Genomic DNA, 21,354 nt, shown 5'->3' with positions numbered 1-21,354 from the left:
GCTTTTCATGTGCACATATTTCCCTTTCAACCCAGTCCTGTCTGCCAGGGTCCCTGTGGGGTGGGTTATCAGTCCTTTGTGTGGGGTCAGGCCACTGGCCTTTGAAGTTTGAGAGCCCGTTCACCGTTCCTGCCCAGGGAGACCCATTCAGTATGCAGATGTGACTGACTGCCCTGTGTCTGTGTCTGTCTAGGAGAGCACAGGGAGAGCTGCCAGGCAACACAGACCAGAAGTGGATTGGAGACAGACTGTTAGGCACGGAAGGCCTTCTTTCTAAAAGTGATCTTCCTAAAATAGTAATGTTAAATTCAACACCACAAGTAATCAGGATTTTCTATTACCATTGTGGCCATACTAAGCATGACAGGGCTACTCATTTCAGATCAGAATCTACCATTTTAACATATATGAGGGTAATTCTAATGTTGACCTATGAAAGGAGCAGGCCTTGCATTAGTGAGAAATTATATTATGAGTTTTCACTACCAGGACATGTAAAACACAAAAGTACATGTCCTGCCTTTTACTTAAATAACATCCTGCCCTATGGGTTGCCTAGGGCCTACCTTAGGGGCGACTTATGTGAAGAAAAAGGGGAGTTTCAGGCTTGGCAAGTAGTTTTAAATTTCAAGTCAAAGTGACAGTGAAACTGCACATAAAGGCCTTGTAATGGCAGGCCTGAGACATTGTTAAGGGGCAACTAATGTGGGTGGCACAGTCCGTGCTGCAGGCTCACTAGTAGTATTTAACTTACAGGCCCTGGGTACATCTAATGCACTTTACTAGGGACTTACAGGTTACCATGTTTTGTTGAGAGAGCACATGCACTTTAGCACTGGTTAGCAGTGATAAAGTGCCCAGATCCTAATGCCATCACAAATGAGGTCAGAAAAAGAGGAGGAGGAAGGCAAAAGGTTTTTGGTGACCCTTCAAAGAGGTCCATTTTCCAACAATTATGAAAGTTGATTTTAGAATCGAAAGTCACCCTTGCCTGCCCAAAGCACCTAGAGGCTAATGCAGAGAGTGTGCCTTACGGAGATTCCATCCCGAATGCAGACATTCTGGCAGAAATGCAGGTACCCTGCCATGAGTGCGGGCATTTTGCACATGTAACTTTACTATCCAAAAGTACCTGAATTGGGCCCACATTGTGTAAACCTACATGTGACATTCATGCTTGCAGGTATAATCAGTTACTGCCAGCACAGTCAATAATTACCCACAGACTCGCAAATTAGAGATGAGCTTGCCCTACAAATTTGATCTAGGAGGTACAAAAGTCTGTTTTCAGTGATTTAGTGTATGGAAAACACATAGCACAATAGCGCCTAGATCCTATTTGTAGGGTGAGCTCTATAATACTTTGCGAGCCTGCTAGTATTCACCTGTTATTTTTACACTTCTTGGGCCAGAGGTTCTTTCTGATTCATTCTTCTTGTCCTCCCAACCAATGTCTCTTCATCTTCTAAGCTTGTTGCATCTTACAAAATACCAAAACCTTTCACTCGCTTATTATGGGTGAGCGCAAAGCGCTCCGTCCATAAAGTAATCTCTCTTTGGGCTTCAAACCACACCCAGGTCACGTCAGCTTCTTTCATTGGTTCCTGGGCTTGCTCTTTAAAATCTGCTTGCTTTCCTTTGTGAAAGGCATGCATACGTGATGCCTTTTCCGGTGTTTAGCCCGCCTACACAGCACCGGTAAACTACTAGAAACATACGAGGCTCGATGTTTTGGGCCTGGTTTCTGGACTACTTTATCTGTTAATTTTCCCTGCAGCACGATCGCGCTGCATTTTACATAGCGTGATCACGCTGTGTTTTTTTCTTTTAATTTGTGTGGCAAGAAAAGTTAGGTTAGGAGATTACAACGCAAATAGCTCCAACTCGAGCAAATGCGAGCCCCCTTGCATTGAAAATTCTTGTTCTTTTTGCTTGATACACATGAATAAATACATTTAGGAATCGTATATATTGTTTTTAGACTTGATCACTTATTGTACTGAGCTCTGTTCCTTTCTCTGTTTGGCACTATTACTGTTGAATTTATAACACATCTTGCCTTACTTACGGTACTATCTTGAAGCTTACAGAGGATTGTAGTATCTATTCCTGTAAAATTTTGCAGTAGGGGTGAATTTGTTATACCTTTGAATGTTTCTATTGCATTATTTGTTTTCAAAGCATGTAATTCCCAATATTTTAAAACAAAGCACCAGTTAAGCTTTTGGTCAACTCTCTCTTTTTAACTATTTTATCACCAATTTAGCCTTTATGCCATTAATGTAAGAAACAGCCTGACTTCCATACAGAAATGCCATACAGAAGAACAAAGTTGGTAAATTGCATGATATGTACATAGAGTCCAGTAAAGTCAGACTTTTGGTCAAACTTTGCCTTTGTGGACACCATAAAGTAGTAAAGTTAGACTCTTGGTTTAACTTGACCTTTTTGGACACCATAAAGTAGTAAAGTTAGACTCTTGGTTTAACTTTACCTTTGTGGATGAGGCCCACATTGTTGTACAGTAGGGAACATAAATGTATTTGGGCTGAGCAACTAAGCTAAAGCTTGGTATGGCAGGAGCACCTATGAGGCATGTAATGCAAAATATATGACACTGGGCTAGTGATACCTGCTTACAGAAACAATTATGCATACTTGGTGTGATGGTTACAATCCCTGGCATATTCATGGTGACCACCATCATAATGATGGTACTCATGGAGTGGTGATGACCATCATTGGCATAGTCTTAGCTATCCCACACATGGTGTTACCATAAAGTCCAAGTTATATTCATTACTGTCAGGTACATTATTTGCAACCTTGGCTCACTAATTTTTCTCTCTCTTGCTCTGGATGAAGCTCTGATGACGAAAAAATAAGCCGATATGTGGGATATTGCGGGCATGTCTGTCATACGTGTTGGTATCACAGGGATGATAGTGAGTATCGCATGCTTGATGATCTGCCTCCTGGGCAAGTTTCCCCTGTGGATGGACCAGTCACTAAGCAATTGTGTTTACAGCCAATAACCCAGTGCTTAGTTTGAGCCAGATGCTGCAGGTAGGGCACACCGGCATTCATGTTTGAAAACCAGCATTTAATATTTCTCATCAGACATTCACCCAGAGTAAGAGAGACAAAAATACAAAAAGGAAAAAAAGGAGGACAAGAAAGATGGAAAAAACAGTGGCAGCAGGCGAAAACAGGAATGGTAAAACACCTGCAAGAGTTTGATAAGGGGAAGAGGTTGTCTTGTAGTGGAACAAAGAGGCATGAGGTGGAATCAGAATCCAAAGCCTTGGCATTCAGCAGCCCCAATATTCATAGCACCGGATGTGGGCTTTTGAGCAACATGTAGATGACTGGCCCTTGTTGTTTTGCAAAGTATACATTGTAGTACTATCTACTCTCTGCAAACAAAGATCAGGTGTAATTGTCTCAAAAAGAACAAAAGAACTTTGCTACAGAAACATTTTAATATCTTATTCAGCAGATAAATGACAATCCATTTCATACCATCATATAAGAAATAAAGAATAACAGGGACAATGCTAGTCACTTCCCTACGAATCTACAACCCCAAAAGCATTTATATGACAGAGCAAACAAAGTTTGAAAAACTGGGGAACATTACCAATGTCCCCAAATTTACCTTGGTTGTAGGTTCCTGAAAAAAGTGTAATTTGATTCTACCATCTCCAAGGAGTAGTTGAGCATGAGACAGTAACTGTATACTCAGAGGAGTGGATCATTTGGTGGTAGTTTCCGAGGACAAATTTGAAAGTGCTCCTGTCTGTGTTGTCTTCACTAGCTTTCCATCCATTCTATATTTGTTTGCAGTGGTGTTTGGTTATCCTGTGTTGCCACGTGTGCCAACTGCCTGGAGGTCTGGATCATGTTCAGTTGCTGTTCTTGAGGGGGACTAGGGAGTCAGCACGGGAGGAAATCTAGTTGTTGAAATCTTGCTGTCCTACTGAGGGGCAGATTTAACAAAATGTCACGCGATGCAGCTCAACAAGACACCTTGCTGCACTGCGTTACGTGACAGGGAGAGGGTAGTAACGCTCCATGTTTAACAATATATTGTGCATTCCTGTTCTCTCTTTGCACTGGCGCACTATGTGCTGCCAAGCACCAACACAGGCCCTCTTGCATCATGGTACAAAGGTGCCTGCATTGCACACAGGATTGCTTTTGTACAGGGATAGCCACTTTTCTTTACAAAACAATCTTATAAGGAGTTTTCCTCTATGTGTGCAGAACGCAGTGCACATAGAAAGAGTACAAAACTAGGAAAAATAAAAATATTTATCCTATTTACTCCTCTCCTGGGAAGGCGTAGCATTTTGATGCCTCCCAGGTCTACCACTCCTGGTAAATCCAGGAATTCACCAAAATCCACAGGTGGATGCATGGGAACACCCATGCTACACCCATGGATTGTTTCCCTCGACCAGAGTAACTCAAAGCAGCAACTTGCACTATCTTGTGTTACTCAAGATTTACCAAGCACGCTTGATAACCTCATTCTAGGTTTTGCATTGCCCTGCATCCCCTTGAGTAGAGAAAGGGTGACGCAAAACCTTTTATAAATATGCCCCTTGATGTTGCATGAACCAACTTGGTCTTAAATTGTGCCCTTCCTTAAATTCAAACTTGGGAAGACACATACTCTTCTCTTAAACATACAGAATGTTCCAATGTTCTTTGATGACTTTTTTTTGCTATGACATTATATATCGTATTGGGAGTGTATATTTTTTTTTAACTCCCTTAGATTATTCCTGGATTATGTTTGAGCTTTTTACAGCCTTAGATGGCTAGTTCTTCTCTTGAACATTGTTCATGAGACTAAAGTATATAGTATGACAGTCCATAATCTGAACAGTTTCTCTAAATAAAGCAGAACTGCCCAAATGTCAGATTATTTTATGATTAATAAACCTGAGCAATGCATTTCTTTCTGTTTCTTGTGGTGTATACTGGCGTTTAATTTCCCTTCATGTGCTAAAATCACAAAGTCTGACACTGATAGCTACTCATGAACCAACTTGCTCTTAAATTAGGCCCTCCCTTAAATTCAAACTTTTGAAAAACTCTTTTCTTAAATTTATAGGATGTTCCAAAGTTCTTTGATATCTTTTTTTTGCTCTGAAATTATATATCATAATGAGAGTTAATTTTTCTTTTCTCTAAATCCCTTACATTATTACTGGATTATGCTTAGACTTTTTATAACCTTACTTGGCTAGTACCTCTCTTGTAAATTGCTCAAGAGGCTTGATTACAGAGTAGGTGTGGGCGGAACTGGCAGAGTTTCATTCCACCGAATTATGTAGAATTACATTACAATTCTGTGGAATTCCACGGAATTCTGTGGAATAACACAAAGGGGTAGATTGGGCAACTCAATGTGCAGTACATTCCCTTCGGTGGCCTTACATAAGCATGTAAGGGCACCAAGGGTTTATCCACTCTAGTGCATACCCCTTGGTGCCCTTACCTGCGTATGTATGTGCTGTACCTGACAGTGATTATGTTGCTGCGGATTTGAGAGAGATTGTTGCATTGGTCATGTGAAACAGTAGATGAGTTGGAGGTGGCTACTGGAAAGGTGAAATGTATTGCAATGGTGAAGATTTATTTGCTTTTGTGGGTGCTGACACCAATGTCTGAAAGGGTGGTGTATTAGGTGGAGTAGATTAGTTGGTGCAGTGTCGCAGGACAGATTTTAACATGTTTCTGTCAGCGTTGTCATAGCTAGTTCTCCATCTGTCTTATATTTGTTTGCAGTGGTGTTTCATCATCCTGCGCTACTTCATGTACCAACTGGCTTGAGGTCTAGATCTTGTTGAGTTGCTGTTCTTAAGGGGGACCAGAGAGTCGACATAGGAGGTAATGTTGATATCCTTGAAAGAGCAGCTGCTGTGCTCTGGTTGAAGAGCTTTGAGGGTGGTGGTACAGTTTTTGTCCAGGATGTTGTTTCAGTTTCTGGGGCAGCTCTGGTGATGGTTCATGTATGTTGGGGATGGACAGTATCCTGATAATGGTATCCAGGAGGTGTCCGGAGGTATGGGTCAATACTGTAACTCATTGGGTGAGTCCCCGGTTTCCAAAGTCTTCGAGCAGTGCTTTCAAATTGGAGTCCACATGGTCTGCTATGTGGATGTTTATGGCTCTGAGTAGTAAGTAGTTGCTTGTATTGAAGATGAGTGGTATGAAAACGTCCGCCATGGTATTGGTGAAGTTGGTGTATGGTCCTTGTGGCGTGTGGATGAGAGTGCCAATCAGGGTGTAGTTGGCAATGAAGTGGAGCTTGAACAAATGGCGCTCCATGTCAGTGGATGATGTGTCTGAGGAGGTGGTGAAACTGATGGCATTCTTATGGATGATGCCTATTTCGCCTTTGGGCTTTTGAGGTTTGTCTTGCCTGATAACTTTGTAACCCACATGATGCCTGTGATTCTGTCTGGTGCGGAGGTGTGGTTCAGCTACGGTTTGTTAGGAACAGTAGGTCCAGGACATCAAACAGGCCCCAAATATCTGTGGTGTGTTTAGTGAGTGAGCAAGTTTTGGGAACCTGCGTCTGAGTGTTGTTTAGGCGGAAGCCAGAGCAGGGTGTTCTGTACTGTTAGTGTTAGAGCACGATGTACTGGTGTGTGAGTGCATGAGGACTTATAAGAGGTGCTGAAGAACAACTTCTTAGTATTGTATGGTGCAGAGTAGCAGCAAAGTGGTGAGTGGTGTGGGTTCACTGCATTAAACCAGTGGTTGGGGGAGGACCAGGGTCCCTGTCGCTGGGCCTGGAAAGTTTGCAGTAGTTGTAGACTGCCTTGCCTTTGGTACTCCTTGTCTTTGGTCATGGGGTAAAGCCACAATTAAGCAGAATCTGGGAGTGGGGAGGAGAGTGGGGATTGGTGAGCGGGGTTAGGAGGGGACTGGAAGTGGAAGTGGAAGAGTGGGATACAGCAGAGTGAGAAGTTGACATGGAGGAGATTACAAGAACACTGGGACACGAGAAGCGAAAAAAAGCTAAAACAAGGGCACCAGATGGGGGAGAGTACAGAAGGAGCAAAACAAGGGTGTACAAGAGGACAAAAGTACAGAAAAGCAAAAGAAGCAAAAGGTGAGAGAAGGCACAGATGGAGCACAGCAAGGGAAGAAAGACAGAAAGGCAAACAAAAAGCACAGCAGTAGTGGCCAAATACACAGAAATAAGAAGAGCCAAACAGGGGCAAAATGGTCAGAAAAAAAGCCAAAATCAGAGTTATATAAAGGCAAATGGTCAGAAATAAAAGCAAAGATGAAAAAGGGAAAAGCAGAAGGAAATAAAAATAAGACAACAAAAGCCAAAAACCATGAAAGGTGAGAGAGAGAGAGAGAGAGAGAGAGAGAGAGAGAGAGAGAGAGAGAGAGAGAGAGAACTAGGTACAGATACATCCTAGGGGTCTGGGACATGTGAAAGGCAGTTCATGCTCCCACATTGCTCCCCATTTTGATAAGCACATGCCAGCAGCACACCAGCAGGACATATATAAGAGTGGGAAGACAAAGAATGCTGTATTTCTGGATGTAGCCAACAAAGGGAGCATTTTGTTTGGCTGACCGGCTCCATACATTATAATTTGGCAATGAACTCTAATGGCTGCTAAAGGCCATGAATCTTAATTATAGGAGTGAGACACAGGACTATAATGTTTTTAGAACATTCCACCCTCTGAGGATAGAATGTTCTAAATTAAAAAAAGAGAAAACCAAGAGACAAACATGGAAGTGTGGAGCACAAAATCTGAACTAACCATTATTGGCCCTGAAATTCTGAGTAATGGAGCTTGCAACCTTCCAATGTTCTAAACCTAAATACTGCCCTTTAAAATGAATGTGTGGTGTGTCAATCATCCACCCTTTCTCCTAGCCCTATCACACGTCAATATGCATATGCTGAGTGCCTGCACCTTTAGTTATACACCAGACTTAAAGCAGCCCAATGACTATCCCACTGTCAGCTTTCTAATGATAAACTCTAACCACCATCAATTTTCTCAAGCACACACTAAATCCATGTTTATATTGAGACATTGCACCATGCATTTGTATCGAGGTTGAATTCTTTTTGTATTCTTATGTCCACTTTTCAGAGCCATTAAATTTGAGGATAATGTGTCCATCCATGCCAGCTGAGCATGAGCAGGATAAGACAGCTTTGCTTTCATGTGTTTTCACCTAGGTATGGCCGGCGTATGATGCTCCTGGTAACCTGTGTGTTCACATTGCTGTTTGGGATGGCCTCTGCAGCATCTGTCAATTATCCCATGTTTGCAGTCTTCTGGGCTCTTTATGGGCTATCAGTTTCTGGATTTTCTTTGATCACAACGGCATTAGGTAGGTAGAGTGGTTAGTTTCATCAGAATGTTTTTACCACTGTTTAATTGGGGCTAACTGTAGACCCTTGCACCCAAAATAAAGTGTCCTACATCTGTGGGTTGTAACCTTTTTCAAGCTATTGATTCCTTAGTGCTGGTGTTAATTTGTGAAGAAATATTTGATAAATTAAAAGGTCTTTCTCCAGCACTTCTACCTACTCTCACTACTAATCTCATTCCCTCATTCCAATCCCTCCGTCTACTGATCTTACCTCAGTTCCTCACCCCTCCAATATCTTCCCAGCTTTTGCAATTTCATCCTTTCACTTTGTACCCTTCCTATTCCTCCTATCCAACCTGTTTTCCTTTTTATCTTTTCTCCCTCCTCGCTATACTTGTGTTTGTGCCTTTCCTGTTCTTTGTAAATGTGCTCATTTGTACTCCATAACTCAGACATCGCATTATATTTGGGTATTTTTTACGGTCTGACTTGACAGCACATCTGTCACCACATGATTATGTGAGAATCACAAGGAGTGGGACTTTAGCTCCGCCCATATGCTGGGAGTTGGAGTACATGTTTGGTTGAGCAGAAGTTGTATGCTTGCACAAAAAAGTACTTGCCCTCCACATAGCTGTGATCATTTTGTTTATTTATCCAGCTGCCAAAGCTTGAACATTTAGGGGCACACATCTTATATTGAAATACTATTAATGTGTCTTAGATAACTAGATAATTTATGGTGTTTTTGTCTGACAGCATGACAGCTTGAAATGAAGGATGAAAGTCATTAATCCATCTGGATTTTTTTTGTCTGGCTTGGCAGTGCAACTGTTACCTAGTCTTATGTAATCAACAAAAAAAAAACTTTCAGAGTCCTTCTAAGAGAGGGGCTTAGGTCCCATTTATATCTTGGTCCCTCAGGACGCAGGATTTAATTGGGCAAAGTTTATGTTGCAACCACTAAATAGACTGCTTGCATTGCACTTTTTGGCTTGTGGCAACATGTATATTCGATGCAGCGGGACAGAGTTGTCTATGGTGAAAAGCCATTGATCATGGCTGTTGGCATGATCTGTTAATTATGAAATGTTAGGATAAAGGCACTAGGCCTGACAGATATGTTATCACAATGGTGGCAGCAGTGGGATTCTGTAATTGGGATTGGTCTTTGGTAGCAGAAGCGGGTGAAGCCAGAAAAGCAGCCATACCATTATCTATTGGTAGCTCAACTTGGGCATAGTATTTAAATGAGTTGTATGCGGCTAATAATGAAAATCCAAGTACCCCAGCCCTAGTGCCATCTGTATTGTTGAATAAATCTTTGATATTTAGATATTGCTATTAGCAGGGCGTAGTTCCTTTTTTCTGTAAAGGCAGTGCCATCCTTCCTCTTCATAAAATCGGTGATAGGGCCTCCTAAGAAGTTATCAGCAAACAGCAGTTTTAGGTACGACAGAACAGATTTGCACCAAAAGTCTATTAGATCATCTCAAAGGGTAGGTTGTTGGTATGGGAATACTACTGAGGGTGTAAGAAGACTTAAGGTCAAACTGTGCTGCATTGGATATTTCAATTATACAGACTGTCACAGAAAAGTATATATAGACAAAATGTATTTTATTGAATGTCCAATCACTTTTAACCGGGTCAACAGACCACCTTCAGGGGCTTAGCCACCAGGGGAGGGGAGGGGCTTTTAAGGGCCTGCCCATATTTATCTTTAGCGCCTCCAAATGACAGAGGCAGCGCACACAGTATTTATAGGAGTGTGTTTTATCTTGTTCAAGTTGATGTGTGTTCCAAATCAGAGCAAATGTCATGCTATGTCTTCTGACAAATTGTGAGGAGATTGTGTTGGCTTTTTTTCTTTGACTGCAAATTGAGAGGATTGTGTAAAATTAACTATGTGACAATCTCGCTGGGGTACAGACAAGGCCACTGAAATTATGTGACAGGGTGGCCTTTTGTGGTAATGTCGACTGAACTATGTGGCATGTATAGACAAATTATGCAATGTAATGTGGTGCATTACGTGATAGTATCACTTTAGTATTTTAATCATTTTTACATATTAGCGCTGGCAGAAAAAAGGTTTCACTTCATCAGTACCAGTTCCAATGCAGCTATAAATAAGTGAAAGGTGAAAAAAAGGACCTTCCACTGTCTGGCAGCATGTGTTGCTAGCTAGAAACAACATTTGTTTTGTGTTAAAATCTGTTGATTATGCAGCAGATGATGGATTATGTGGCAAATATGGCAAATTCCTAATTATGTGGAAAACACTGTAGCCACAAAGGCAGTGCAAAAAGAATTACAGTAGGGTGTCAATTTGTTTCTAATTCGCAAAAAAAAAAATCTGTAAATGAACTGTACAAATAATTCAAAAGACACCAGCAGTTATAAAAGAACAAAAGAAGCACATTTTGTTTTAATAATTTTGACGTCTGATTTAAAAAAATATTTCAAAAACATCAAAACAAATGTTGGTGATGCATAAATGATAAATTTTGCATTGTTATGTATTGCTAATTTGAACTGCACTTCATACCCCTATGTTTGGCACTGATGCCCTTACCTACATAGGCAGCAAGCTATGCCATATAGGGCGGTGTGTGGTTGGAAGGGTCTTGTCTTTGTGATCCTACCTGGGAAGTGTTTCCATTTTGTGCTTGATGTCCTCCAATGTGCGGATATGGTGTTAGAAGATGCATTGCACAGCAGTGTGATGGATTATGAGCTGTGGAAGACAGATGCGCAGTTTATGGTTTGTCAGGTACAGCTCTGCATGTACCTTTATAATGTTTCTTATCATATAGTCTGCTTCACTGGTTACTGCGCGGGGTTGTCCAATCAGAAATTTGGGGTAAATATCTGAGGCAGAAGCTGCATTGCTGGAGGGGGAACTAAGTAGAGAGATCTACTGGGATGTGCATTGTTACTATATTATCATATCTGAAAGCTGTTGTGAGTTGTAAAGTAGTGCCATAGTGTATAGGTCTTTGGGACCTGCAGTCATGGACTAGATTAAAGTTCCTAGGTTGACCAGCGGTGCGGATAGAGCTTTTCAGTTACTCCATGCCTGTTTATTTGGTGATGGCTGGTTTATTGGCTGCACAGTACTGGTGATGGTCAACTCCTGTAGTGGATATGTCTTATGTGAATGTCAGAGGTGTAAGTTACAGTTGGCTGCTGGCAGTTGAGTTTTACGATATTAGTATTAGTGTGGGCCAGAAATGTATGACCTTGCATCACTATATCATACCCCGGCGAAGCATAAGTCAGCTATCCTTAACATACCAGCTTCTCTAAAGTAGGTTGATTTGTTTTTTTTTGTTTAATCTGTGGATTGTAAGCTAAAGATTGAGCTCAAGGGTGCAACTTTCTTTCCAGGTTATGGTGCCAGGATGTGTGGTGCTTTTGTTGTCATGGAAATAGCCATGTTTTCAAATGTCTTCTGAAGGTTATATGCTCCTGGATGCTTCGAATGCTGGCTGGTAGGGAGTTCCCAACCTTGACGGCTCGTACTGAGAAAGCAGTGACTCCTGTGGATTTCTAATGGTCAGGTGGCAAGATGATAAGTTGTGCAAGCCTGTAGTACAGTGTCCTGATTTGTTTGTATTACTTACATTTACCTTGTAAGTCTACCGGTCCTTTTCCATGAAGGATCTGTGAATATTCAAAGTGCCTGGAACATTGCACTTCTAGCTATAGGTAGTTTATAGAGTGATTACCTGCTGGAGTCATGTTTTCTCTTGGGTAAAGGCAGAGAAGAAGCCTTACTGCAGCATTTTGGATGAGTTGTATTTTGCGTCTGATGAATGCGAGTGTGCCAAGGTATAGGCTATTGGCATAGTCAAGTTTGCAGAATATTCAAGGTTTGGGAAGATGCAACATAGTATTGTGAATGTGTAGATAGCACTCTGTTTTACTTTAACATTTGGTAACAAATATAGGTCTGAGTCCATGGTTACTTCTAGGTTTCTGGCTTCTCTTGATATTTTTGAAGGACTTTGTGTTGGCCGTCGGCAGGTATGTTTGTCATTTTCCAGAGGTCATAAGCGCTGTCTTTGCAATATTCAGCTTTAGATGGTTATTCAACATCCATGTATTTATGGCCCAAAGGCAGTCAAGTTTTAAACTGCAGAGGTCTTCCAACCATCTATCTTTAAAAATGATTGGGTTTCTTCTGCATAGTTGTAACTGGTGGATATGAATGATGTAATCAGGTTTGGTAATGGGGTCGGGTCGATGTTGAATAATGGAAGAGATATGATGGACCACTTTAGGGCAGGGTCAAGACTGATTTGCATATGGCTGGGTCCGAACTGGGGTGACGTGGCAAGCATAATAACGATGGATTAAACCCAGATCTGTGACTGGGGGTGAGTGTTTGAAAGGTTTTAACACTCCGTCCATCATTTTATTTTATGATGTTGCCTTGTGCGCCCTCAGTGGCTAGGGTATGCCCGAACGTGGGTCCCTTGCTTGCTGCACCCCTGGATTCAAGCTAGCCTGATTGATGAAGGGTGATACCCTGAAACCGGTCCCAGGATCCTTGAATCCTATCCAGCTTGGCAATTCGGGCTGGAATGCTCCCAAAGGGAGCAGAGTCAAGACTGATTTGCATATGGCTAGGTCCGAACTGGGGTTGCGTGGCAAGCAAAATAACGATGGATTAAATGCAGATCTGTGACTGGGGGTGAGTGTTTGAAAAGTTTCAACACTCCGTCCATCATTTTATTTATTGATGTTGTCCCCTTTGGGGCACCTCAGTGTTATATATGAGAAGATGATATGAAAGGTGGTACCAACACTAGTTCACTGACACAGCTGAAAGGCCAAGAACTCAGTGGGCATTAGATGATCTTCCTTAGCGCCTTTTGTTGGAAAATAGGTTTACATGTTGAGGAGGGTGAGACCCTGTTCCAGCACTAAACCCCAAATTGACCTGGGCTTAACCTTCTGCGTAACTTGGCACAAAACAATCAGGTTTAATTAGAGGCAAGTTGTAAAGTCTTTATCAAGTACTTCAAACAGTAATACATTGAAAACACAACACATGAAAAAACCAACACCAATTTATAAAAATAGAGTAAAATTTAATAACACTAAAACAAAAAAGATCCAATCAGTAGAACCGGAGATATGCATTTTTAAAGGGCAACTGTGGATATCTGGTCACGCTGAACTGGGACAAAGTCACAAGTTCAGGTCAACCACAATGGAATTCAAGCCAGAACAGGGTCCAGTTAGGCCCACTGAACAAAGTACTGTAAATCCTTGGTTGCGGATCACTGCAAGATCCTGCATCGAGGATGCATCACGCCGCAGTGGTTCCGGGGGAGTCGCTGAGCTGTGATGCAGCATCCTGCATCATTGTCGAGGATGCTGTCGACAAGGTGCTTGCAATTTAAGGGTCTGCATCAAGGGTGCATTGCGTAGTGACGGTTCTGAGTAGACTGCGGGCTGAGAAGTGTAGTCCTGCAATGGGGATGCAGCTGAGAGGAGATGTGTTGTGCTGCATCGGTTCTACTACAGGACAACCACAGGGCTGGCAGAGCATCTTCAGGCCCACTTCCAATGGTCCCGGACTGGGGTGACACCTCTTGTGAGACAAGACTGACAACAAGTAGAGTCAAGGTGAAGGGTTAGAGATATTTGGAGCCTTTTTTAACCCTGAGGCTCTGATCAGAAGGCCAGCCAACTAGCCCTTGCAGTCACTCTCCTGTGATCAAGGTGAAGGTCTAGTCCTTTTCCTCAGGTGGCAGGGCAGCAGAGTGGCAGTCCTTCTTGCAGAGCAGAACAGAAGACTGTCTGAGTCTTCCAAATGTCCAGAGGTCTACTGATGAGTTGCGTCTCAGGGTCCATCATTTATATCTGGTGCCAGCTTTGAAGTAGGAGAAGGTACTGGAAGTTTCCACCACCAGATGTGTTTGCCATGTTCTGCCTTCCTGCCCTGGTCCAGCTTGTCTGGGGCCAAAAAATAATAATGTCAACTTTTGTGAGTGTACCCGGGGAAAGCCTTTGTGATGTTCAAGTGTAGTAGGTGACAGCTCCTGATAGCACATCAAGTCAGAGGTGGTCTTTTCTGCTAGATCAACATGAGAGTTTAAACTGCATGTACAGGCTATGGTAGGCCTGAGGCATGTTCATAAGGATACTGTGGGAGTGGGTGGCACAATCAGTGCTGCAGGGCCACTATTAGCATTTAATGTACTTGCCCTGGGTACATTTAATTCCGCTCTACTAGGGACTTACAAATAATGTGCCAAGTGGGTGTAAGTTAATTTCTCCATGTTTGAAGGAGAGAGCAAAAGCATTTTTGTACTGGTTAGCAGTGGTAAAGTGCACAGAGTCCTACAAGAGAACAAAAATGTGTTCAGCACACAGGAGAGTGAAAGAAAAATGTTTGGGGATGGTTCTGCAGAAAGGGCCAAGTCCAACACCTTCTGCATGTGGCATGTCAAATAGGAATGTATTGTGTAAAAAGATTGCACAACTCAATAGGGAATAGAGTCATGGTGATCTTAAGCCATCAACTTCATGATTGATATTTCCCATTCAGGATGTCACTAGTTAAAGTTACCTGCCATTCAAAAGCAAGGTAGAACCGGGAAACCCCAGATTCCAATATGGCATAGTTCTTTGTTTAGCTTATTATCCTGGGCCGAGTCATCACAAGTCAGGTACAACTTACATTTGATTGATGTTGCCTCAGCCTACATTGCTCTGCTGTGAAATGTTAAATTAGTAAGATAGCTGCTGCTTTAGAGATCTATATTTTATTTTCAGGAGCCAGATATTTAATCTCCTTGCTACAGATGTCTGCAAATAACCCAACCAGAAGTACTATGAATCTGAAATGATCCACTAAAGCCTGCCCTGTCAGAGAGGATGATTTAACAAAATATTTATCTTTTAAAAATGACTTAGTATCTAGATAACCCTGCCAGGGTCAACATGCTGAGGATTCATCCCCTTGGACCAAATACTGTGGATACCATAGCTGTAGCCGTAAAATGTTTAAGACACACAGGGCCTCATTTACAAGGCCCTTGCAAAACCTGAATGCTACTTTTAGCGACAATCCGGTGACGCAATGTCCTGCGCCAGATTTACAAGGTGGTGTTAAGCACTTATTGTGGCTTTACCCCGCCTTGTAAATATGACCTCTTTATACGCATCACTTAGCATGAAAGGGGCGTGCAATGGGTGTTGCTGTAGGCTTTGCACCGCAACAACCATTGCATTTTGACGCTGCCCCATATTTATAAGAAATCTTAAACCTGAAGCAGCGTAAAAACAAATCCAACCCAGGGATGGTGTTAGCAATGTGCAACGAGCAGAAATACTTTTATGTCTTCTCGTATTTGCCTTTTCTGTGTGGGCAAAACTCCATAAATGACTGTTTATGTGGAGGAAGGAACACCATCCTGCACATAAACAATCATTAAATAATGATAATGTGTTGCATCCTTCCACGTATGATGAGTTCCTGATGCAGAATGTCCCAGGTAGGACATTCTCTCGCTAAAGCCAAATTATTTTGAGTGTGGAGGCTGGAAATCTACTACCTGAGGTAGAAGCTGTGGGAGGGATGAGTTGAGGCCAGCTTATTTAAAAAAAAAAAAAACTTGATAAGCTTTGCATTGCACAAAGCTTGAACAGTTTAGAAAAACAGCACAGTTGCAAATCAGACTTTACCCCCCTCTAATTTAAATCCCATCCAATTGGTAGAATTTAAAGTTGAATTTTGGAAAGTTGATTGAGCGTGCTTAATATGTACCTTAAAAAATCTACACATTCCTTCACACAGAATCATATGGTGTGCACCAGAATATCAAAACCAGAATATCAATGACACAGAATATTGAGGACAGAAAATTGTATACAGAACATCAACAGTAAGTAAGTGTAGATTTTCTACACCTTCCTCCACATATGTGCATATATAACTTCAAGGTATGTGGATGTGGAGGTAGGAATAGTAAATCTATACTTCCTATGCATGCCCTTACCTTTCAATATTCTGTCCTCAATATCCTTGCACCACAATATTCTAGGGGTCAGTTTTTAGTAGGAAAGAATGCACCTATGGAGCACAACTGAAATGTGTGATCATAGCTTAGGGACATGCCCCTCTAAAAATATACGTCTGGCCAGAGGCCAGCCCACCCCGGGCAAGACGATTTCTACACTGGGAATCCCTCACTGCCTACTCCACCCAATAGTGGCCCGTCACTCATCTACCTGGTTTAAATTCATTTGAGAGGAAATCAAGGTCTTTCAGAAAAGATTGTAACAAGAATGGGCTAAAACAAGGTTACTTGTCATCTCCTCTGTTATTTACCAGACGTTCTTTCCTCAAACAGATGAGAGCTTCCGAAGGTAGGGAGTGAGGAAATAACCTGTCTCCTCTGTGCAGATGATATAGTGATATTAGATCTGATGCCTAAGCGAAAAAGGTTGTATCTTCTTAAAACCTTTGCAGAAGAATACTATTAAAAAAACAATTCCCAAAAGCAAATTTATGTTTTTTAAAGCTGAACATCAATTGAAGAAAATAAAGTATATGTGGGACTTGGAGACTAAAAAACTTGAGGTGGTTAAGTCTTATGTATAATTGACTAACATGTTTAGCTCTAATTGTTTAGAAAGGAATCACACATGCCTTATATACAGCAGAGCAATGAGCCATTCAAAACGCCTGAGATAATTTTATAACACCTATAGCCGCAGACACTTTTTCTTTCTAATTCAGCTGTATTGTTTCAAAATCTCTCTATTTCTATCACACACAACAGAGGTGAAGCTAATTAACAGCTGGTCCTTTTTGGACTCTACTGAGAGTGAATGTCTTTGGAGAATATGTTGCTTGAATATCCTAGTTTCCATTGCAGCTCTCCATCTCCTATTAAGAACTGGGCCTTGTTAACAATTTTGCGATGGGTCTGGGTCAGTCCTATGTCGGGGCCTCCAGCTGATCCAGTCTGAGACCAACTCTCTTAGGAAATTACCCTGGAGAGATGTATTTATTGAGGAAACACAATATAGCACTTTTAGGGGGAACTTTTATGCTGCCTGTAAGAGATTGGGTTATCGGTTGAAGGGGTGAAACCCTTTTCAACAGCAACCACCCTTCTTCTCAAGGTGAAGGCACAAGCAAACCCTCAACTAACCTGTACTTAACTCTTGGGTAACTTGGCACAGAGCAGTCAGGCTTACTCAAGGGCAACGTGTAAAGTGTGTGCAACACTTTATGCAATAACACAGTGAAAACACACCACAAAAGGATTCCACACCATTTGAGAAAAATAGAGTAAGTTTAATAAATAAAATAAGATTAAAACCACAAAAATCCAATCAGTAGAACTGAAAATAGTGGCAAAAAGCACAAAGAGACAAGTGTGGCTATCCGGTCGCACGAGACCTGCACAGAGTCACAAGTTCAGGCTGACTGTGAGGGGGCATGGGCTGGCTACAGGGACCCAGTTAGGGCCATTGAATAGAGTACCTTCAATCTTGGTTTGCAAAGCACTGTGAGGATCAGCATCGAAGATGAGTTGTGATGCACCAGTTCCGAGGAGCTGCAAGGCTATTATGCAGAGTCCTGCATCATTGTTGAGGCTACCATTGACAAAGGATGCAAGGGCCTGAGCCAAGGATGCATCCTTCAGCAGCAGTTCTGACAAAAACTGTGGAGAGGATGCAAGTCTTTGCCACACAGCAGAGGACATGCACTGTTCTGCTGTATCCAGGGAGGCTGGCAGAGTACCTTAGACACACTGCCTGGACTGACACCACTTGGCAGGTTAGACTCGTAGATGGCTAGAGTCCATGTGCTGGTTCGGTTCAATATTGTTGAAGCCTTCTGTCCCTGAGGTTCTATGCAGGAGACCAGCCAGCTAGCCTTTGGACTCGCTCTCAGGTCCGGGGTTCAACAGGTGGAGGTTCAATTCTTACCCAGGCAAGAGGGCAGAACAGCAAACTAGCAGTCCAGCAAAGCGGTAGTACAGCATGGCAGCATTCTAGCAGAGTAGCAGTCCTTCAGCAGCACAGCAGCCCTTCTTCCTCTGAAAGTTTCCACAGGTCCAGAAGTATACTGAAGAGGAGGTGTCTGAGGTCCAATATTTATACCTGTGAACTCCCAAGGCATTCTCCCTTCCATGTCCTGACTTCAGTAACATTACAGGGAATATGCAGCACTTTGTGTGGAGGCAGGACACAGCCTATTCCAGTGTAAGCAAGGATGGGCCGGCTCCATCCTGTCAGTGATAGCCCATCCAGGCAAACTTTTTCTTGTGTTTGATTGTTCAGGAGAAATATACAAAGCCCAACTGTCAGCTACACCCAGTCATGTGACCCATGGACAGACTACAGGCACTAAATGGATAAGGCAGGAAAATGCCAACTTTCTAAAAGTGGCATTTGCAAAAATGAAATTTAAAAAAAGATTTTACCATGAGAGAGGATTTTTCATTACACTTCCAAAGACGCCTAATATGATCCGGTTACCGTTTCCCATTTGGGAACTACAGCTTATTAAATGTAATAATTTAACTCCACGTTATCCATAGATAGCCCTATGGCGATGGTTCTGTGTATGTAAAAGGTAGGACATGTACATTTATGTTTGCATGTCCTAGTAGTGATAAATAGCCTCACTTTCCACTACTGTGAGGGCTGCTCCTCTCATAGGGTAGCATTGGGAATTCCCTTATATCTTTTTAAGTGGTAAATTCTGATCTGAAAGGAGTTGAGTTGCCATGTTTGATATGTTTGGAATGGTAGTGAAAAATCCTGCTTACTGGTGTAGTTGGATTTTACGTTACTATTTTCGAAATTGCTTTGAACAGTACAGATAGGGTGTTGCCATTCATTGGAGACTGGGTCTGTATGTCCAATATGATTTCAGACTAATTGTGCTAAATAATTCCTCTAGAAACACTTGCTATTCACAGACTTTGTACCCTGGGAAGGACCGGGCTGCATTGTATTTGTTTTGTACTTTCTAAAATGGCATTTTTAAAATGTGGGTCCTATACACTAATCTCATTTCTAAACATGGGGACAGATTTGAGAGCCCCCTAGCGCCTCCTTGCGCACATTAGTGTCATTTTGTTGTGCTAATGTGGCCTAACGAGACCAAAATCACTGCACCAAATTTGCAAAGTGGTACAATGCCTGCATTGCACTACTTTGTAACCATTTGTGCTACATAATGCCTGTGTCAGGCATAATGTATGAAAAGGGGGTGTGCCCCAGTTACGAGTGGGGGGGTTAAAAAAATATAGCACAAAAAAATAGAAGAGATTTCTTTGCGTCATTGTTTCAACACTTTGAACGCCTGCTTAGAGCAGGCGTTCAAAGGAGGTACACCATTGTTTTCAATGGGCCTCTATGGGATTTGCAGGATTAGTGTCAAACTTTTTGACGCTAATCCTGCAAAGCTCCGAACTAGCGTAAAAACATATGATGCTAGTACCCTAACTACCGCCATGGTGCACCGTATCTTAGATATGGTGCACACATGGTGGCGTTAGGGGGGCGCTAAAGGGGTGGAAGAAAAGTGGTGCTGCACTTTTCTTTAAAACAGTCCCATGGCCTCCAAGCTGTACACCAAATCTTCATGACAAGTCCAAATAGATTCCTTCTCCAGGTGATCCATCCAGACCAATCTAACTATACTAAAAAGATGATCCATTAAATTGATCTTGTGCCGATACTTAAAGATGAGATACTCACTAAGAAGGCCTTACACTCTGTAGAGTAGACCTGTTACACAAAGTGAGCAAAGCACGAGAACTCTGTGACAGACTTATAAAAATTGGGCCATATTTATGAGAGACCTGCATCGCTCTGGCACCACACAACATGGTGCATACATGGTACATCTCCAAAATACAATTTATCAAGCCATGCAAGACCATCTTGTGTGGCCCTGAGTGTCTTGATAAATCCAGAGTAATGAAACAACTGCTTTGTTGGCCTACTCTGCCCATGGGAGGTGTTCCATGGGTGTTGTGTGGGTGTTCCCAAACAAAACCCATGGATTTTGACTCATTTCCACATTTACCAAAAGTGGTAGACCTGATGCCTTCCAAAATCCGATGCCTTCCCAGGTGAGCCGCAACAAGGAGAAATATTTTTATTTCTCCTAGTCTTTTTCTCTCATTAAGTGTAATTTCTCGTTGTTTTTCCTCTTTCTTCATGTGCTGCATTCTGCGTTACACATAGAAAGAGTAAAAATGTCTTAGGGGATTGTCTTAATGCAGGAAGGTGCCTACTTTGCACTTAAACAATCCTCTTTACAATGCAGGCATCCTTACAGGCTGGTGTGATGGTGCCTGTGTTGCCGCTAGGCAGCTAAAAAAGTGCCAGCATAGAGAAAAGGCAGGAATGTTCTGAATTATTTTAAATATGGTGCATTCATTCCTTTTCCCTTCAAGCAGCTCTGAAAGCTGACTTGAGCTGCATGACTTTCATATAAATCATCTGGGTATTTACAGCGTATGCAGACACTCAGCGGTATTTGGACAAAACATAAAGTTTAAAATAGTATGCTACTGAAATATCACAAAAAATACTCTGACTGCAAAATTATCATGATTCAAAATCTTGTTGTCAGGAATATTGTTTTTTGGTAAGAAATGTCATTTGGAAAAATACAATTATTTTTAATATTGTTTTAATTAATATAGTCAATTGGTAGGATTTAGTTAAATATTATTTATAGGTAATACTATTGTTTAGATAATTTATTTTGAAAAATATAGTTTGTATTTTAAGTGTTTAGTACTTTATTTTATTTTATTTAAAAATGCAATTAATGATTTTAAGATTAGTAGCAGGTTGATTGTTTTTTAGGGGAATAGGGTGAGAAGTTAATTACATTATAAATCATTTATTTTTAATGATAAGAACTTATTTATAAATAATGATTTTATTGTTTATTCATCATAAGACTTTTTACATTTTTAG

General features: G+C 41.7%; 1 protein-coding gene across 1 annotated transcript in view; it reads left to right on the top strand.

Annotated features, from left to right (window-relative positions):
- Positions 1-21,354, top strand: part of LOC138297168 (solute carrier family 22 member 7-like) — a 229,137-nt gene that overhangs the window by 4,679 nt on the left and 203,104 nt on the right. Inside the window, exon 3 of the mRNA XM_069236661.1 lies at positions 8,234-8,388. Coding sequence (XP_069092762.1) covers positions 8,234-8,388 — 155 coding nt within the window. The remainder of the gene's footprint in view (positions 1-8,233; positions 8,389-21,354) is intronic.

This window comes from Pleurodeles waltl, chromosome 5 (genome assembly GCF_031143425.1).
Source record: "Pleurodeles waltl isolate 20211129_DDA chromosome 5, aPleWal1.hap1.20221129, whole genome shotgun sequence".
NCBI classification, from domain to species: Eukaryota; Metazoa; Chordata; class Amphibia; order Caudata; family Salamandridae; genus Pleurodeles; species Pleurodeles waltl.
This window is presented reverse-complemented; position numbering and strand designations above follow the sequence as displayed.